A 21,044-nucleotide genomic window follows, 5' to 3' on the forward strand; every position below is an offset into this window, starting at 1 on the left:
AAAGATGAAGAAACTTTTTCAGCCTGAGGACTGCATTCCCATCAAAATGACCTTCCAGGGGCCACACACCATTGATTGACAGGGCCAGAGGCAAGAGTATACAGTATATTATAAATTTGTACAGAAGGCTAGTTTTTCTTCACACCTGTCTTTCCTGCATCTAAGCAGCTCCATGCAATGCACATTGCAATAATCCATATATAAATTTATGGGTGACAAAGTCCACAGCTGTGACAAAGACCACAAACAGCCACAGCTCCTGAACTAACCATAACTGCAAACTGGCACTCCTGACCACCAAGGGTACTTGAGCCTCCAGAGCAGGCATCCCCAAACTGCGGCCCGCCAGATGTTTTGGCCTACAACTCCCATGATCCCAAGCTAACAGGACCAGTGGTTGGGGAAGATGGGAATTGTAGTCCAAAACATCTGGAGGGCTGAAGTTTGGGGATGCCTGCTCCAGAGACACCATCAGGTCAAGGAGTGCCCTGGAGATTCCATACCTGCTTTTAAAGGGAAGTGTGTTGTGGGTTTATATTACATATACATAAACTGATCAAATATGCACAGCTAACATATAGAATAAGAGAACAAGAAGAACATATGTTTAAAGGAGATTGGAAAATATTTATTGAATATATGGGGGGGCAGATCGTGTACACTTGAAAGCGCTGGCAGCATTAAGATAAATTCAACAGTGTAAATAAGTTTTGATGGATGTAATAATGGAATACTGGATGATTAATTTATGTAAAATATGCAGGGATTTGTAATATGCAAAATGAACCATGGAAAGAGAAGAAGGGAAGTCATTGATATTTTAAGGATGTTTAAATAAGTATTCTAAATTGTAAAACTATATATATTCTTTCTTCTTCTTTGGCGATCACTTGTAGCTGAGTAAGATTGTCTTCCATAAACATGGTTTTAACAATGGGTCCGTAAGTGACTGTGGGGGCCAATTCTGGATCCACACGTCCTTCCACAGTGGGGACATTGGTTTCCAGGCGGGAGTTGATCACGGTGTGGATTTGCCAAGCGTGCCTTCCTCTTAGCATGTTTCTCCCTTGCGTCCTGAGTTTGAGTGTCTTCAAAGCCCATGACACTTTTGGTAAAGGCTGTTCTCCAACTGGAGTGCTCGCAGGCCAGTGTTTCCCAGTTGTCACTGTTTATACTACATTTTTAAAAAATTGCCTTGAGACAGTCTTTAAACCTCTTTTGTTGACCACCAGCATTACGCTTTCCATTTTTAAGTTCGGAATAGGGAAGTTGCTTTGGAAGATGATCATCAGGCATCCGCACAACATGACCAGTCCAATGAAGTATACACACACACAAACACATTTCGAAATGCATGCATAAGTCATAAAGAGGGCTAAGAATAAAGATGCAAAAAATGTACTGTAGTAGCAATAGCAAAACAATCAGACATGGCCTTTCGGGCAGACACTCAGCCCTCTCACAGCCAATTCGAAACTACAAATCCCAGCAGCCTGTGCGAAAGCGGAGTCTCTCTTTTTCGCGCGCGCTCTCTCTCTCTCCCACTCTCCGACTACACGTCCCAGCAGATCTTGCGACACGGGACTACATCTCCCGGCGTGCCACGCGAGGGAGGGTGGAGCCCGGGAGAGAAGGCGCTAGGGTTGAAGTTCCGCGCAGGCAGCGGGAAAGAAGAAGCAGCAGCTGCGGAAGGAGTTTCGTCGAGCCGCGGCTGCGGTCGAGATGGAGCGGAGCAGCGGGGCGTCGCTGGCGCAGGAACTTCGGCGCTGGGCTGCGGAGGAGATGCAGCTCCCGCCGGACAGAATCCCCTCCGAGAGTGCGGCCCGCCGGTGGGTGACATTCGGCCCTCTCCTGCCTCAGACCCGTGCCCGCCAGGCGGCTCCCTGGAGTATATTTCAAAAACTCCAGCAAAGCGAGTACCTCTGAGCATGTGCAGAGTTCAGGGCGTTACTGCCTCTGGTGACCCAGTTGCTGGGAATCTGGCGGGCAGGGTGCTGTTGCGCCTACGTCTTGCTTGCAGGTTTATTTTATTGCATGTAGAATTTGAAGGGACCCTTTTCTTTTGCTCGAACCCACAACCCTGAGATTGAGAGTCTTATGCTCCACCGGCTGAGCTATCCCACCTTTTCCTCCAAGCTCAAGGTGGCATACACAGTTCTCCCCCCACCTCAGCTCATTTAATCTCCACAACGACCCTGTGAGGCAGGTTAGGCTGAGAGGCAGTGTCTGGCCCAAAACCAGATTCGGTGGGGATTTGAACTCAGGTCTCAAAGGTCTTAGTGCAGCACTCTAACCACTACACCATGCTGGCTCTCTGGTTTCCCACAGGCATCTAGTCGGCCACTGAGAGAACAGGATGCTGGGCTATTTGGGCCATTGAACTGATCCACCAGCGCTCTCTTCTTAGATTTACAGGACCTCCACTGGCTTAAGTCTGCCCTCAGCCAGAGGAGGATGGGGAGAAAACTAGAATCAGCCGAGTCCACCTATCATTGACTCTGCTTCTGCCTGCTGTGGGTCTCCCTATTTTCCATTCTTCCCATCCTAATGGGGCTCTGGCTGCAATGCTTGGGCCTGATGGGTGTTAGAAGGCTGCACCTGTAATGTTTTCTTCCAACAATGTCTGTCTTAGAATTCCAGTCTCTTCTAAGCAGATTAATTCCACATTTCCCCCTGTTTAGCCCCGTTGTGTACAGCAGAGATAAAAATTGTCCATCAGAATCTGAAACCTTACATAAAATGCCTGCTCAAACAAAAATAGTCCTCGCCAAGCACTGGACATTCAACAAGGAGGGGAGGGAGGTCTACTGAAATGGGCCCACAATTCTGAACGTGCAAGTGGGTCTGAGCCATGGGAGATTGCTAACAGCATTTCCCGCAAAGACCTCATCAGGCAGGCAGTGATATAACGAATCGACTAGACCTTAAGGGATTCTGGTCCCAAGTTATTAAAGGCTTTGTAAATTAATCCAAGAGCCTAGAACTTTGCCCAGAAGCATATGGGCAGCAGTGGAGTTACATGCTGCTTGCATGCAACGGACTGTATGTTAGTTGCTCTGGAAGCCTTTTTGGCTTATGAGTGGGATATAAATGTTTTCCATCCTTTCCCCTGCTCTCTCTAGGATGTGCTCAGGTCAGTGTGCTGAGATCTGGAAATTCGTCATCCAGCATGTTCGCCACCAAAGGTAAGAAGCTAAATGGTTGTGTGCAGGAGAAGCACCGAGAGGCTGGTGGGTTAGGATTTGGCTTTTTGTTTTCCTCGCAGTGGGGAGCTGGTAGATGTTGGCTGGACTTCATGCTGGCTTCAGCCGGTGGGAGTTGGAGTCCAGCACACAACTTGGAGGGCCACAGGCTCCCTGTCTCTAGGGTGAAGCTAGCTGCTAGCTGCCCACATTCAGCAATTCTTTGGGATGAGGAATTTTGCTACTCCTGGCATCCCGTTTGCATTCCTGGGACGTTTTGGGAAATAGATGGGCTGAAGCAGCCAGCTTTTGTTATCGGCTCTGTCCTCGTGCCTTTAACGCTAGACTGAGATACTTAGGATTACAGAATTGGAAGGGACACCGAGGGTCATCTAGTCCAACCCCGTTATGCAGGAATCTCAGCACCCCCAGTAGTGGGGGGTGCAATGCACTTCATTGACTTAATTTTTCTCTTTCTTGATACTACAGGACCGTAAAGAAGATCCGGGGCAACTTGCTATGGTATCCTTTTGGTGGGCGTTTTCCTCCAGTGTTCCATGCCGCCTTCTGCTAAGAGTTATCCCTACTCTTTCTTTCACCCCTTCCAACAATGGTGTTGGCAAGCGAAGTTCGGCAATGGGCAAGTTCCTTTGCTGTTGGGCTGTGGCTCAGTGGTAGAGCATCCGCTTTGCATGCAGAAAGTCCCAGGTTCAATTCCCAGCATCTCCACGTCGGGCTGGGAGAGGACCCTGCCAGAAACCCTCAAGAGCTGCTGCCAGTCAGAGTAGACAGTTCTGAGCTAGATAGCCCTGTGGGCTGATTTGGTATAAGGCAACTTTCTGTGTTCCTCCCCTTTGTCTGCTTCTCCAGCCATGCAGGAGGAAGAAGCACCGGTTGGGTTTCTGTAGTGTATTTCCTTTTTATAATCTGCCATTTCTCCAAGTGGATGCACAGTTCTTTCCACCACTTCCTTCTTATCCTACCACAACAATCCCATGAGGTAGACTAGGTGACTTCTGCCTGTGTTTGTTGTCATTTTGGCACCAGGAGAGGACTTTTATACTTTCCCAAACCTTTGCATTTTTAAGTGTTGGGGTTTTTTATTTGCCTTGTGCCTATACCTTCAGTAGTCTGACATCCAAAAATTCAGCAGGTGAAGCGTTGCCCACTATTTATTTCATGCCAGGGATGTATTACCTGCTTAGTTTGTCTGCCTGACTGTGGTTAAAAGAACAGCAGCAGAGGCACTCCCTCCCCCCCCCCCCAAAAAAAAGAGGCAGCCCCTACTCTAGAGGCCTGTAGAATAACCTTTCTGTAGAACAACCTTTGTGCCACTGCCTCCTTTATCAATATTACTCCAAATGATGAACTTGTTCCTGTTTTCTGACTTGTCTAAACACATTGCTTACATCTGCAGCATGGTTTACTGTGTTATAAACAAGCAAGCCTAGCCTCTTGCTGAGCTCTCACGCTCTCCCCTTCTGCTCCCTTGCCACATCCATGAAAAGGGCTTTGGTGTTTCATGAATCGCAGCTTGGCATTTCATCCAGCCCCAGCTAACTATGGTTGATCCTAACATACGATTTGTTTGAAAGACATCAAACCATGGTTTACGAAGCTGGCATTTTTAACACACCATTGTTAAGATCAACCACAGCTTAGGGTGTGGGTGTAAGCACTGAATTGTGTTTATTCATCAGAAGCTTCCAGACTTTTTTTTAAATGGCTATTTACCTCAAGGGATGGAAGTGGGAGACACCTGCAGCAGAGAAAACTGGGTTCTGTGGTTGTTGGCTTCTTGTGACTTCTGAACATAGTTGTTGTAGCGACTAAGGGGAAACTGTTGGTTTTCTTAACCCAAATCTTTCATGTAGGTATCGGCAGATGGAGGAGACTGAGGTGAGAGATCGATATACTGGGAGGGATTTGGGTGTTGGTGTTTTTCCGTGTGGCTTGGGCTTTGTAATCTGTGGGGAAGGGGCTGCCTTTAGGATGTGGAGGGGGAGAACTTGGAGATAGAGGCCACATTCACACTCTACGTTTGTGGGACAGTGGGGCTGGGGGGAGGGTTGCCTTATGTCTGTGAGTATGGTGGGCAAATGAGGTGTGAGTGAGCAGAGTTCCACCCTAGGAGGGCTGGTGTTTTTCTCCCCAGGGTAAGCCCAGCAGTTCAGAATCGGAGAAGGAGCACCGTAAGCAGCTGGTCCAAGACATCTCCCGCCTGCGGGGGGAGCTTCAGCAGCTGGACTTCCAGATTGAATCAGCACAGCGTGAGCTCGTGGCGGATGGTGAGTGGGAAGACATTGGCTCAACGGTTATAAGCAGGGGTCCCCAGACTACGACCCGGGGGCCGGATACGACCCACGAGGTTCATTTATCCGGCCCCCAGCGACCACTGCCGCTGCCCGCTCTTATCGGCACGGCTGCCCACTTCCTGGTTGCCGGAGCATCGGAAATAGCTTGTGTGCATGCGCAAGCGTTATTTCCGGCACTCTTCCGGGTCAAAGGAGGCCCATGCACATGCGCACAAGTTATTTCCGTTGTTCTGGCAACCCGGCAATTACGCTGGCGCATGCGCACAAGCTATTTCTGACGCTCCAGAAGTGCACCAGAAATCGCGTGTGCGCTCATGTATGGGCGCACACTCTGACCTGCCGCACAATTCGGCACTCGAGGCACCACCCCAAGACTAGGTAAGTCTGGGGGCCCCAGTTCATAAGGACTAGAACCTTGAGTTGTTGTTTAAAAAAATAAAAAATAGACCAAAACTAATGCCTATTCTAGCACTTGTGACAACCCAACACAGGGGATCTTTGTTGTTATTCTAGCACTTGTGCAGAGATCCCAAAGTTGCGTGGGAGTGCCCACACGGCCCAATTTGTGATGCACCCTTGCTCTCATCTGGTCTCTCAGAAGTCGCCCTGGAGACGACGCAGGAGGAGATCCGGGATGCCAAGCGCCGCAGCTTACTGCTCAAGGCGTACTCTGCCCGGGTCACAGCAGAGCGCAAGCAACTGCAAGCGAGAGCGGCAAAAGTCGGAGTCCGTCTGGAGCAGCTGCAAGAGATCGAGAGGTACAGTCCCCCATTTCCAGTCTCTTGGATAGGCAGGGCACATTTGTCCAGAATAGGGAACCAAGAGCCGAATGTGGCCCTCCCTGCCTGGCCCTTGGAACTCTTCTGAGGCCACGCCCCCCTCTCCAGGCCACACCCCTCACTCGCCCCAGCTTTGCCCCCTCCTTGATTGTTTTTGCCTGGATGGAACTCTGATGACACCTCTCCCTTGCCCGGGTGGTGGATGAGCAGTCGCTTTGTATAGCTTAGTGTACAAAGGTGAAATGTGCATTGGTTGCTCTGCCCACAGTGGGCATGCAGGGAATGTTTGAGAGGTCTGCCCAGCCGCTGGAAGGGGGTTTGTTCTCTCTGTTCTAATTTGTTCTCTGTAGGAAGGCCAGGACAGCGGTGGTGTTCAGCAGGAAAGCCCCAGAGCCTGGATTCCCCAGCTTGGAGCCGGAGGTTTTGGTGAGGACTGGTGGCTTGCTTGCAGGGAAGAGGGCAGAGTAGCTTCTTATAAAGGTATATTTACTTGAGATCAGGGAAATCGAGATTTCCAAGTACTTACTTACTTTGTAGTACTGGCTTAAGGACAGCTCTTTCTGGTCAAAATGTACGTACGGTACCAATATCTGGTTATTTACTGGCTGAGACCTTGATTCTGAAATCATAATATTTTGATTTCTGGTGCTTATATCCCAACCTTTTCCCCTTTCCAAGGAGCTCAAGGTGGCATACATGGTTCTCTCCCTTATTTAATCCCCACAATGATCCTGCGGGGTGCGCTAGGCTGAGAGGCAGTGACTGCCCCAAAGTCATCCTGTTCTCACAGCAGCCAACCAGATGCCTATAGGAAGCCCGCAAACAGGACCGGAACCCAACAGCACTCTTCCCTCCTGTGGTTTCCAGCACCTTGTATTCAGAAACATGTTGCCTCTGACAGTGGAAGTAGCCATCAGGGTTCGGAGCCAGTGTTTTCCTTCCTTGCTGTAACCTGAGTTTTTATATGCAAAGTTTCTCCCAAATCTGCCCCATAGCACAGATAAAAGGGTTAGCCTGCCAGTACATTATGGGGAATGAGTCATCATCTCTGCTGACTCATGGAGAATTAACCTGTTAACTGCATTTTTTTAACAGGCCGGAGGTAGGTGTATTTGGTGGGGAAAACCTTAGCTGAGGTCTGTCCCTTGTTTCTCTCCAGCGAGATGTCCAGGAGGCCTGCCAGCTGCGCTTCCACTTCCTGAAGACCCTCTTTGAGCGCAGCGTATCAGGGCATTTTCCGTAAGAGCCTATCTTCCACCCCTTTCCCACTTCCCTTACATTTGGCCCATGTTTGGTATATTTTCCTCCCATTAGCCTTGCATTGTAGACCTCTCCCTTGCTCCATGAGTGCCCAGCTTCCGGATTTCACATTGGGTATCTAGAAATTTTAGAACAATGAGCCACGGTCTCTTTGGACGGCATAACATAGCGCTGGCTAACGGAACTGGGACTCTGAGGTCTCTGCTGCAGTGCTAATCCTCCAATTTTTTAGATGGGGGGGGGTGTTTCCTTTAGTGGGACTTTGCCTGCTTCTGCTTGGCATTGCGCGTTTCCCCGAGATAGATAAGGTTACCTCTATCTCGTATGATTCTGTGAGATGTGATGGGCTGAACCTTGGGTCTTCTAGAAGGAAAGCAGTTCATAATTCTACTCGCCCCATGAAATTCCTGCACTGGCTCCCCGTCTGCTTCCAGGCTCGGTCCAGTGCCATGGTGCTCTCTTTCTAAAGCCCTTGCAGCTAAAGACCCTCTCCCCAATTCTACGCCCACACAGTTTGTCCTTTCCAAACTCCTTATGTCTTTAAACCATTTGGGAGTGCCCTTTCCCTTTTGGTATCCCCCCCCCCGAAAAGCATCCTGGTCATTCTTACCTGTCCCTTTCTCCCTGCCTCCCCGTGCAGGTTTGTGGGAACCTGCGGCCCTCCTGAGATGTTGCTGGACTACAGCTTCCTTCATTCCTGGCCATTGGCCATGCTTGCTGGGGCTGATGGGTATTGTAGTTCAGCCACATCTGGAGGGCCGCGGGTTCCCTGCGCCTGCCCTTGAATTTCTAACGCTCTCTCTTTTTCCTTTGGTGTTTCTCAGCAGCGGGATGAATGAGGAGCAGCTCAACCCTTCCTACCAGCAGTGGCTGAGTGTTGTGGAGGTAGGACCACGCATTGCAGAGCGGCGGCGAGGAAGCCTGTTGCTTTGCTTGGACAGCCTGCTCTATGACTGCCTGTGAGCAGTGTCTTTTCTCTCTCTCTCTCTCTCTCTCTCTCTCTCTCTCTCTCTGTCTCTGAGGTCATCCTCACTACTTTTCCCTGTCTTCCCACAGAAAGTAGCTGGCTCCCACCCTCCAGCCCACATCCTTTCAGCCCTGGAGCACCTTGCCCTACAGAACACACAGCAGCTGCAGGAGCTCACCACCAGCATCAACATTCCTAGGGATGTGGAAGCGCTCAAGTAGGTCCTGCCCCGGGAGAGAAGGGTCTCCTGGGCTAACGACACTCCCCAGCACCCCTGGGCAGCTTCTGGAGAGGTCTGGAGGGTGGCAACATGAGAAAGGGACTTTTCTGCAGTGGCTCTCCATTTGTAGAATGCTCTCCCCAGGGAGGCTCACCTGGTGCCTTCATTTAGGTGCCAGGCGACAATGTTCCTCTTCAACCAGGCAGCCAGTGCCATGGAAGGGGGGATTATTGGGTTGTCTTTGTTTTTGTTTTCATTATGTATTTTCTGTTTTCCATATTGGGATGTTTATCTCGTGAACTGCCCTGAGACCTGGGGGGGGGGGTATAGGGCGGTATGCAAATTTAATTAATTACTAAATAATAATAGTAATGAGGCAGGGTCAGGGAAGGGTGTGACCTAAGGAGAGGAGGCATGGCCTGGGGAGAAGGCCTGAGGTTCTTCACTGTCCCCCATTTCAATTGCCCGCAATGTCCCAGATATCTCTCTATGGAGCAGAACTGTGGGGAACTTAACCTGGCTGGCCCAGAACCAGCTATTTTTTGCGGAAGCATTGCTGTGCTTTGGCACCAGTAAGCCCATCAAGGGGAAGGGGTGGGGGTGGGGGGAAACGCGCAATGCCAAGCGATCGCTCAAAGTCAGAGTCTTCCCCTCGGTATCTCTGAGGCACCTCGGGGTCTACAGTTCTTCCGTTTCTGCCCCACGCTCAGGTTTCGCTATGAAAGCGCCCACCTGGAGGATGTCTCAGAGCCAATGGATGACCTGCCCTCTGTCCGGAGCCTCATACAGGTGAGGGCCCTTGGCGCTGCCTTGTGGCTGAATGTAACGGTGGGGGCGGGATATAGCTATGGTTCACACATGGTCTGTCTTATCCCTCGTGGATAGGGCTGTCAAGCACCTACCTTGCTTACCTGAGTTTATGAATGAGTGCCATTTCCAATGCAGCTTTTACTTCGGCCAGTTCATACATTCAGTTCTTCACTGCTTAAAGGGGCTTGTGCTGCCCTTATTCACTCTTGTGTGAATTCTGAGAGAGTTAACTAAAGACACCAGTTATCTGAAAACTTGTTTTCCTGGAAGTGTATAATTGATCTCTCCAAATTATTTTGGGCGGCAGGATTTAGGGCGGGTGTGGTGATAAGGACATGGGAAGCTACGTTTCTGAGCACTTTTCAAAGAGTTGGTGCTGACCTTTAAAGCCCTAAATGGCCTTGGCCCTGTATACCGGAAGGAGCGTCTCCACCCCTATCGTTCAGCTTGGACACCGAGGTCCTGCTCCGAGGGCCTTCTGGCAGTTCCCTTGCTGCGAGAAGCCAGGTTACAGGGAACCAGGCAGAGGGCCTTCTCGGTAGTGGCACCCGCCCTGTGGAATGCCCTCCCATCAGATGTCAAGGAAATAAACAACTATCTGACTTTTAGAAGACATCTGAAAGGCAGCCCTGCATAGGGAAGTTTCTAAAGTGTGGTGTCTTACTGTGTTTTAATTTGTTGGAAGCTGCCCAGAGTGGTTGAGGCAACCCAGGCAGGTGGGCAGCATATAAATAAATTATTATTATTATTATTATTATTATTATTATTATTATTATTATTATTTATTAGCTGCCTTCTACTGAGTCATACTTTTGGTCCGTCTAGTTCAGTTCTGCCTACACTCAACTGGCAGCAGCTCTCCAGGCTCCCAGACAGGAGCTTTTCCCTGCCTTGCCTGGATATGTCAGGAATTGAACCTGGGACTTTCTGTGTACGAAGCAGATGCTCTGCCACTGAGCCAAAGCTTCCTGAGCTTTGTCAGCGCTGTCGTTTTCCATAGGAGTTGTGTGCCAAAGGAAAGGAGGCGCTCATAGTCTTTGCTTTCTTTCTTCCTCTCCTGGTGGGCAGGAGGGCTGGAGCAAGTGTGAGATGCTTTGTGTGGAGCAGATCCCTTTAAACGCCGAGGAGAGGAGCCTCTTGGCTCGGCTGGAAGCTGTCGTCCAGGAGATGCATAGCCTGCTGTCTGATGACTCGGAGCGCTCCATCCTGGCCAGGTGAGAAGACGGATCTTACAGTTGCGGCTCCTTCAGGGGAGACCATGAGCAGCAATGGAGCCTCAAACCTCACTTTTAAAAACAAAACTCGAAGCCAATGTTTCCCAAAGTGGGCGATACCAGCCCCTGGGGAGGGGGCAGTATGCTGGAACAATCCAGCGGGGCAGTAGTAGCTTTTGGGGTGCAATTGGGGGGTGTTGAATAAAAATAAGGGCAGTGGAAGCAAACAGGGAGACACCCATAAATAAAATAATTGCTTCTTCTGCACTGTGTGAACAGACACATGCCAGGGATTCTCTTCCCCCTTTCTTTCATGCTGCCTCCCATCCCAGAGCTGCATTTGAGCTGGAGCTCCGGGCCGTGCGGTTGAGGGGATACAGAGACGGACTTCTGCAGGGCTGCCGGGAGCTGGAAGAGGTGGTGAGGACCCGGCACGAGGAACTGCAGGCTGTGCAAGCTAAACGCCAGAGCATCCTGGACTTCCGCCACCTGGTGGTGAGTGTGTGGAAGGGAGGGAAAATATTCGAGGGGAAAGGAGTTCTGTGGGTCTCAGGATCATAGGTGTGTGGAGTTGGAAGGGATCCCCAGGGTCATCGAGTCCCCACCCTCACCCCCCGCCATGCAGGAATCTCTTGCCCAACGTGGGGCTTGAACCCACAACCCTGAGATGAACAGCCGGCATTCTCTACCAGCCCAGCTATCCCAGCAATAGATAGGAGTAGGGTCAAAAGCCTTGAGACAATACTGCTTAGAAGCCATTTTGGCATGTAAGCAGGATGCGAATGAATAAATAATTATACAGAAGGATGTCAACTTCTCGGTTAGGAAGAGCCAATCTTGTTTCTCTCCCCACCCCCACCCCACTCACCCCCCGCATAAATATAATGCACTACAGTACCCATCATCCCTGGCCACAGGCCATGTTGATTGGTTGGTGGGGCCTCTGGCAACACCTGGCAGGTGCTATATTGGAGGAAGTTGTTAAAAGCCCACTCTTTCCCTTTACAGAGTTCCCTGTGAAGTGGAATGGTTGGTTTAAACGATTCTGGGAATTTTAGCTCTGGGAGGGTCACCTAACAACTCCCAGCACCCTTAACAAACTTCAGCTCCCAGAATGCTTTGGGGGAAGCCGTGACTGAAGTGGTGTCATACTGCTTTAACTGGATGATGTGGATATGGCCTCGTGTGTGTGTGTGTGTGTGTGTGTGCGCACCTATGCCATTAGGAGAGGCCTTGGGAAGGGAGTGCCTTGTGCAGTCTGCACTCTTTTGAAAAGTAGCTCCTTCATCTCCCTTCTCTGCCTCCTTCCTACAGAATGAGAAACAGCAGCACATCCGGGCGCTCATCAAGGGAACGTCGTATCTTAAATCACAGCTTCGCAAGGACCAGGCAGAGGCAAGATCTGAGGCTCCCTTTCACCTCTACATGAATATATTTATGGCCCGGGGTGGCAACGTGCCAGAATCTGTTGCTTAGAAGTAGGGAGATGAAGTCTGGCTATGTAGAAAGGGGGGCATGCTAGATGTTGGGGTCAGGCTAAGGGGCAGCAGCAGGTTTTGAGAGGGCGAGTGTGGACTACCAGCTCCCATCAGCCCCTTACAACATCCCCATTGGTCAAGGCTAATGGGATTTGTAGCCCAACCTGGTGATCTCCATAAATTATCTTAGAATTGTAGAGTTGGAAGGGACTGAAAGGGTCATTTAGTCGCCAGGTTTCCCCATACCTAACGCACCATCTGCTTAAAGCCTGACTGGTCATGCTACAAACTTCATATGCTGTACCTAAGAATCTGCCTTATGCCAGGTTGGTCTATTTGCCCACCCAGCCAAGGATTATCTCGTCTGACTGGCACCTGTGGTTCTCCAGGATCTCGGGCAGAGGTGCGTCTTTCCCATTAGCTGTTTCCTGACCCATTTATCCCACGAGCACTAGGAAAAGGCATGGCATAAGAGGAAGATGAATTTGGAGGGAGGAAGAAATCTGCCAACAGCAATGCAAGTTCTTAGTTGAACGCTGGTCTTCTAATGGCCATCTAGGATACAAAAGCTCAGGGAAGAGGCACCAAAAGTTGCTGTTCTCTCACCCCACCTATTCCCTCCTCTGCTGCAGCCTGAAGTAACGACTGCTGCCGGCTGACCATTGATAGAGGATGGAGCATGGCTTCTTAGCAGCAAGGATCGTGGCATTTAATAATAATAATAATAATAATAATAATAATAATAATAATAATAATAATAATAATAATTTTATTATTTATACTCCACCCACCTGGCTAGGTTTCCCCAGCTACTCTGGGCAGCTTACAGCACATGAAAAATTGTAAAACATTAGACTTTAAAAACTTCCCTAAACAGGGCTGCCTTCAGATGTCTTCTAAAAGTCAGATAGTTGTTTATTTCCCTGACACCTGATGGGAGGGTGTTCCACATGGCGGGCGCCACTAGCGAGAAGGCCCTCTGCCTGGTTCCCTGTAACCTCACTTCTCACAGTGAGGGAACCACCAGAAGGCCCTTGGAGCTGGACCTCAGTGTCCGGGCTGAACAATGGGGGTGAAGACACTCCTTCAGGTATACTGGACCACGGCTGTTTAGGGCTTTAAAGGTCAGCACTAACACCTTGAATTGTGCTCGGAAACGTACTGGGAGCCAATGTAGGTCTTTCAGGACCGGTGTTATATGGTCTCGGCAGCCACTCCCAGTCACCAGTCTAGCTGCCGCATTCTGGAATAGTTGTAGTTTCCGGGTCACCTTCAAAGGTAGCTTCATGTAGAGCACATTGCAGTAGTCCAAGTGGGAGAGCATGTACCACTCTGGCGAAACAGTCTGCGGGCAGATAGGGTCTCAGCCTGTGTATCAGATGGAGCTAGTAGACAGGTGCCCTGGACACAGAATTGACCTGCGCCTCCATGGGCAGCTGTGAGTCCGGAATGACTCCCAGGCTGTGCAGCTGGTCCTTCAGGGGCACAGTTACCCCATTCAGGACCAGGGATTCCTCCACACCTGCTTGCCCCCTGTCTCACCAAAAACAGTACTTCTGTTTTGTCAGGATTCAACCTCAATCCGTTAGCCACCATCCACCCTCCAACCGCCTCCAAACATACTGGCACTAGAGTTGTTCCTGACCCAAGTGGGGTACTGCAACGTTGAGGACTAGAAACTTCCAAAATAAATCTTATAAAAAGTGCTGCGAGGAGACCTGGGATTCCATGTTCTGCACCTGGAGGCAGAGGTACTGTGCTTACGTGGCACCTTTGTGACCATGCTGGTTTTTCTTTTATGTCTCTCCATCAGATCCAAGACTTCATAGAAAAGAAACTGCTGCCTCAAGAGCAATGGGTGAAGGGAGCAGCGGAGCAACTGGAGGATAGGGTGGACCGTGAGGTTCGACAGTTTGGGACCATCGCTCTGCCTTGCCTGCTGCGCCGCGATCTCCCTGCGTGAGTCCTTATCTACTTCTAAGTTTCTCATTTTTAAAAGTGCAAAGTCACGCTTTGGCCATGTCTCCTGAAATCATTGAAGCTGGAGAACTGGCTGCAAGTAATAGTAGCCTTCCCTAATCCTGGTGCTCCCCAGATGCTGTGGAACTGCAACTGAACATGGGCCATGCTAGAGTTGAGACAGCAGGTTGGGCAAGGCTGCTAAAGACTTTTGCTGGTTGGAGGTTGATGGTTAATTGGGCCTGGCTCCTCCTGTGATGATCAAAGCCAGAATACATTGGGCAGAACAAGTGCAAACAGTTAAACTGTATTCAAATGAGATCAATGTGGGTTTCGAGTCTTGTCCTCCCCTGGTGCATAATCTGGAGGGTGGTTAATTTCTATTTTAAGCCTGACGGTGCTTAGAGCTGTGTGTATCCCATGGCCCCATCTGTGCTATGCAATGTAAAGCAGTTTCATACCACTTTAAATGGCTGTGCCTTCCCCCAGAGAATCCTGGGAATCGAGGCTCTGTATGGGGCAGAGGGCTCTCCTAACAACTCTTGCTGACCTTTACATTCCCCAGGATTCTTTGGGGGGTGGGGAAGCCGTAAAGGATTCAAAGTGGTATGATACTGCTTTAGATGTATAGCACGGACCGGGCCTGTGTCCATACCTCAAGCAAGCACACAGATGGGATCAGAATGCATCCTCCATCTTTGATTTTAAGACACAGCATGGGGTGGCGAGGAAATCGTGAGCCTTTCTTTCTGACACATGCACACAAAAAATAAAATAAAAATAAATTTCAGGTCTCAGCGAATCCCTGCCCATGAGCTTTCTATCCACCGCCTGAGCCGAACAGCACCAGCCGTGTACCAGCCCTTCCTCAATGTGTGCCAGGCTGTTGCCTTCCCTCTCTACAAGGTGAGTGCCTCTCTGCTGCAGGCTTGGTTTATATCTGGGGGGGGGGAATGAAGCTAGCTGGGTTGGATCACTTGAAATAACTTTTTCTTCCCCCCCCCCTCACCTCCCCCAATAGCCCAGTGGTAAAGCCTACACAGGAAGTCCTAAGTTCACCTTTTCATTTATAGCAGGACAGCGGGCACCCACCTGTGACACTCCAGCTTTTGCTAGACTGCTACTCCCATCTTCCCCAGCCACCATGGCCCAGAGGTCAGGGATGATGGGAGTTGTAGTCCAGTAGCTTCTGGAGGTTAGACGTCTCTATGTTAAAAAAGGGTCAGGAAACAGGTGGTGGGAGAAATGCCAGGAGTCATACTGGGCTTCATGGACAAATAGCCTGGCCTGGTGCAAGGCAGCTTCCCCATGTTCCTGGGGTCCCGCACAGCCTTTTTTGCAGGCTTCCTTTCCAGCAAGAAAAAAATGCTTTCTAAGGGCTTCGCATATTATGCAGAAGCCAACACAATTGCCATGGCCTGTCTGTGAAAGCAGAGAGCTCTGGGCGACCCCAGTTTCGTAAAGCGTGCAGTTGTATTCTGTATGCACCTTTAGGTATGCCCTACTTTATAGAACAGGGCAGAATTTTGTTGGATTAGTCCATCACTAGGGCTGGGCGATAACTGGTTTTCAACATTGTGACAGATCACCTCCTAAACATCGTGATATACTGATATGTCACAATGTCTGAAATAATGTAGAGGCATTGGCTGGCTTCATAGTTTCTCCCCACATTGTCTGTGCGTTATGCAAAAATCACATCATGGTTTGCAATATATTGCCAGGTCAAAAATTGTGAAACTGATATCATACTGGTTTTGACTTCAAACTGGTTTTGGGCAATATATCAATATATCGCCCAGCCATATTCATCACCCGTATCAAGAGAACAAAATGCAGTTCATTGCCACATCAATGGGTGAAATAGCTGGAAATCAAACATGAAGCTTTATTTTACATAGGGCTGCTGCTTGTCAAAATGACTCAGCACCCTTAACTCCGAACCTTTACCAGTGGTCTGAAATCTGCCCTAGAAACCCTTTTCTAACATGGGAGGCCTTCCCGTATTGCTCACCAGCATCTTGTGTTGATGTCTACTGTGCCCTGTGCTCCACCATTCCTCTGTCTCCAGGCCCCGGAGGAGCTGCTCGTGCACACCGTAGAGCTGAAGAAGATGCTCGTTCTCCTGCGTGCCCAGCTTGGCTCAAAGCAGAGGACGCTGGGAAGCCTGCAGCGCCAGCTGGATAGCTCCCCGGAGCCAGATGCACAGGGTGAGTCGGCCTTAGCGTGGCACCTCTTGGAGAAGGGGGTCGTGGTTTGTGGGTGCAGCATCTGCTTACCATGTCAAAGTCCCAGCTTCAGTCCCCAGCATCTTTGGTTAGGGCTGGGAATATCCACTTTCTGAAAACCCTGAAGAGCCCCTGTTAAGTCAGTGCAAGCCAGGCAAGGGTGTGTGTGTGTTCCCCCCCCCCCCCGCCTGAGGGCCACATTCCCTTCTAGGCACGCTTTTGAAGGTCATGTGCCACTTGTGGGTGGGGCCAGAAGCACAAGTGGGCGGAGCAGCAGGTGGGAATGTTATCCTTTGATAGGCTGGTTTCTACACACATACACACCGCCCCCTCTGCATTCTCCATTCAAGTAAGAGGCATTATCGGAGTTCCTGCCAAGCCAAAACACTGGAATAGGCCTAGTTTCCTCACCTGTGGCCCTCCACCAATGGCTCAACCAATACCCATCAATGTTCTTTCTCAGGAACACTGGAAAATACCGTATATGCCAGTGGCTTTCAACCAGTGTGCTGTGGTACCCCGCCCCGGGGTGCTGTAGGCAACAGGGGCTACTTCGGTGGCTGCCCGGAGGACTCTCAAGGAGAGGGGAGAGGAGGCCGAGGGAACACTCCACAAGGGAGGGGTTTCAAAAAGCAGGGAGGGGCTCCCGCCCCTGCAGACAAGGGGTGACATAGCTGGACTTCTGAGGCTCAGGAGCCACAGAAAGAATGTGGTTGGTCAAGGGAGCCGTGGACTCAAAAAGGTTGAAAACCTCTGTCTTATGCTAACTCCAGGAATACACTTCCTTCCATTCTGTGTTAGGCTTCATTGGTGCAAGCAGGGGGTTGCTACTACCATACTATTTCAAAAATGCATTTTTAGTTTCCATTTTTGCGTATGCTGTGGACTGTAACCCCGAGGCCACCCACAAGTTGTGGGAGGTCAAAAACCTCCATACATAGTTGCTGCTTGATACTCAGCGAGTCCTTCCCAAATCTCCCTCTCCCCCTCTGTCCCCAGCTCTCGTGCGGGAGGTACAGACCCACGATGAGGAGCAGGTCCGCGAGCTGCTGCCCCGGATCCAGCGCATGACGGATCAGTGCCGGTGTCGTATTGACTGTTGGCAGGAGGTACAGGCTGTCATAGATGCCTGGTAAGTGGAGGGAGGTCAGCAAGCCATTTTGGGATATATTCCTGAGCCTAGTCCCTTCCGGATACAGTTGGGACCACAACTCCCATCATCCCTAGCTGTTGCCCATGCTGCTTGGGGCTGATGGGAGTTGGTGGCATCTATCTTTTGGTTAGGGCAGCCTTACTCAAACTCAAACAGCCTTACTCCCATCATCCGTAAGGAATAATGTGTGGATACTGGGTGATAGATATTGTTGTTGTTTAGTCGTTTAGTCGTGTCCGACTCTTCGTGACCCCATGGACCATAGCATGCCAGGCACTCCTGTCTGCCTCCTGTAGTTTGGTCTGTAGTCTGCCTCCTGTAGTTTGGTCATACTCATTTATGAGTATACATGAGAACACTGTCCAACCATCTCGTCCTCTGTCGTCCCCTTCTCCTTGTGCCCTCCATCTTTCCCAACATCAGGGTCTTTTCCAGGGAGTCTTCTCTTCTCATGAGGTGGCCAAAGTATTGGAGCCTCAGCTTCACGATCTGTCCTTCCAGTGAGCACTCAGGGCTGATTTCCTTCAGAATGGAGGTGATAGATATAGGACACAATAAAGATTTTAACCTCTAGGAAAAACTCTGGAAAAGCGACTTGAAGTTCACAGCATGTTATTCTTTGAAGGAGAACTACTTGACAATGATTTATAGATGGTATTTAACTCCGGGTAGGCCTGCTAAGATGTATAAGACTGAATCAGACAAATGCTGGAGATGCAAAGAGGTGGAGGAAACGTTCTATCATATGTGGCGGACTTGTAAGAGGGTAAAAGAGTATTGGGAAATGATCCATAATTAATTGAAAAATATGTTTAAATGTACTTTCCCCCCAAAAAAAACCAGAGTCCTTTCTGTTGGGGATAATTCAGGCTGAAATTCCCAGGTGTTTTTTTTTAAAAAAAGGTTATTTATTTATGCTACTACCGTGGCCCGTGTTTCGTTAGCCCCAAAATGGAAAACAAGCAAGGTCCCAACCAAAGAATGGCAACTCAAGTTGACAGAATATGTGCAGCTTGCAGACTTAACATATAGAATAAGAGAACAAGAAGAACATACGTTTAGAGAAGATTGGAAAACATTTATTGAATATATGGGAAATAACTGTGTACAGCTGAAAACGCTGGCAGCACTAAGAAAAATTCAACAGTGTAAATAAGTATTGATGGATGTAATAATGGAATACTGAATGCTTTTGTAAAATGTGCAGGGATTTATTATATGTATAATGAACTCCATGGAAAGACAAGGGAAGTCATTGATATTTTAAGGATGTAAAAATGAGTGCTCTAAATTAAAAAACAGATATATGGAATAATGTATGGATGGTCCAGTATCCACCCCAATGCAATGGCATGTTGTGGGATGCACCTGCAAAATAAACTCCCCAGTCTGGAGGAGCCCTAGTTGACAGGGATTTCTGCCTTTACCCTAAAAAAAAAGAAGAAGAAGAAATTGGTGCACAGGACCCATCTGCTCTGAGGTTCTTATTTTGGGGGGAGGAGTGGGGGGGTCCTGCAAAAAACTAGCCCAGCTGGCACTCTGAAACATCCTCTCGTTTCTCCCTCTTCCAGGTGGGAGCAACCCGCACAGTTTGTACTCCCCACCGAGCGCCGCCTTGGCTTCACCCTGCAGCAGTGGCTGGAGCGCTGGACCCTGGCTGCCAAAGCTCTGCAACAGAAGCAGCAGCAGCAACATCAGCAGCAGAGCTGGGTCTGAGACCAGTGGGGAGAGTGCTGGGCATTTGTGTGAAAATGGCACACACCACACCTGACTTGCTGGAATAGATATGTCAGCCTAGCTGCACTCATTACCAAAGGGGAATGGGATAGGTCAGGTTGCTATGGGGAAGAACTAAGAGCGGTCTCTCTCTCTCTCTCTCTCTCTCTCTCTCTCTCTCACACACACACACACACACACACACACACACACCAGCCCCCTTTCTTGCTGCAAGTTATGATTTGATAAGTAGACTGTGCCTTCATATTTTCTAATTCTTTGGAATAAATCTAACCGCATCAAACCGCGCCTTCATATTTTCCAGTTCTTTGGACTGAATCAAAATGCCATGCAATCTCAGGTGCTGGTGGAGGGGTGGGTGGGACTTGCTCTCGTCCTTCTGTGGCCTGGCTCAGCCATTTCTAACTTCTGCAATAGGTGCTCCTGCCCTGCAATTTCAGCAGCAGTTCCTCACTTGTGCACCGGCAGGATGCTTCATTGGTTTGTTGCTCCTCCCCGAGAAAGCAGGGTTCCATCTAAGGGTAGGGATAAGGGGGCCTGTGGCCTTCCAGATGTTGGGGCTCAGACTCCCATCAACCCCAGGCAGGGATAGTGGGGGTTGTTGTCTAGCAACAACTTGTGGGGCACTGGTCCCCACCCCACCCACCTGAAGTAAGGCTAAGGTTTGTGGTGCTCCACAGGCCAGGTGGGCATTCAGAAAACAGAAGTTCTACCATTTCACAGCAAAAAGGGAAACCACCTTGGAACATCTGCAAAGCAAATTGGCTGCCTTTTTTAAAGGCAGCATGGTTTGGCACTGAAAAGGGTTTGTGTTGCTTAACCTACCAGCAGTCTCTTAATTCCTTTATTAACAGCAAACATCATTTTGGCTAGGAAGTAATTTATGTCATCAAAGATGGCTCTGGGTCTATCTTGAATTGCAGTGCAGGTTAAAGGATATTTTCACCATTTCCCAGACATATAAACCCACTTTGGTGTTTGTAGTGATGACTTGGGAAAATCTTTACCTCTCTGAATCCTAAGCAGGTTCTGCAACTGGAGTTATTTTCTTCTGAAAGTTTGCCATCTTCCACTGCAGGCAGGCAAATGCACATACATACATTTGCGCTCTGTGTCTCCCACTGAAAAAAGGCCATGCTACCCCACAAAATAAGTGGACATTCAGAAGACGTGGATGTTTGCTACGAATTGGAGAAATTATTCTAATGCTGTATATGTCTATTCAGAACTAGTTCCTGTTTTTAGTTCGTTGGACCTTACTCCCAGGTAAGTAAGAGTAGGAAACTGACCAATTAGACTTGTCAATTGCACTGTAATCCTGTGCATGCTCAGCTGATCTTAAATGACTAAACACAATGAGAACTAAAAAAATTCCTTCAGTAGCACCTTAAAGACCAACTAAGTTTTTATTTTGGTATGAGCTTTCGTGTGCATGCACACTTCTTCAGATACCTTTTTTGAAAAGCTGCTAAAATTTCGCTGCTTACTTTCTGCCATGGCCCTTGCAACCAAGAGAGCTGAGAGATATTTTCACCCACCTAAAAAATTACGCTTTGGGTCTGTTCGTTTGTTTTATTTTCATACTACTACGGTACATGGTGCTTTACAAATTCTGGAAGGACGGTTCCCCTACCCCAAGTGGCTTACAATCCAGCCACTGACCCAAGGGAGCCAGACAAAGAAAATTCTCTGCATATTATGAATATGTATAATTGGTAAAATATTCAGCAAATGAGGCAGTG

General features: G+C 49.2%; 1 protein-coding gene across 1 annotated transcript; it reads left to right on the forward strand.

Annotated features, from left to right (window-relative positions):
- The first annotated feature begins 1,629 nt into the window (after positions 1-1,629).
- On the forward strand, positions 1,630-19,594 carry HAUS5 (HAUS augmin like complex subunit 5). The gene is made up of 19 exons (XM_060275679.1): positions 1,630-1,829; positions 3,123-3,185; positions 3,672-3,704; positions 5,057-5,081; positions 5,338-5,470; positions 6,096-6,255; positions 6,627-6,702; positions 7,436-7,515; positions 8,361-8,421; positions 8,593-8,720; positions 9,434-9,512; positions 10,602-10,747; positions 11,080-11,242; positions 12,062-12,142; positions 14,039-14,184; positions 14,976-15,090; positions 16,256-16,394; positions 17,412-17,544; positions 19,137-19,594. The coding sequence occupies exons 1-19, from the start codon at positions 1,723-1,725 to the stop codon at positions 19,279-19,281; spliced, it is 2,013 nt and encodes a 670-aa protein (XP_060131662.1). The 5' UTR covers positions 1,630-1,722; the 3' UTR covers positions 19,282-19,594.
- Positions 19,595-21,044: the final 1,450 nt, after the last annotated feature.

Source organism: Zootoca vivipara, chromosome 6 (assembly GCF_963506605.1).
Source record: "Zootoca vivipara chromosome 6, rZooViv1.1, whole genome shotgun sequence".
Classification (NCBI taxonomy): Eukaryota; Metazoa; Chordata; class Lepidosauria; order Squamata; family Lacertidae; genus Zootoca; species Zootoca vivipara.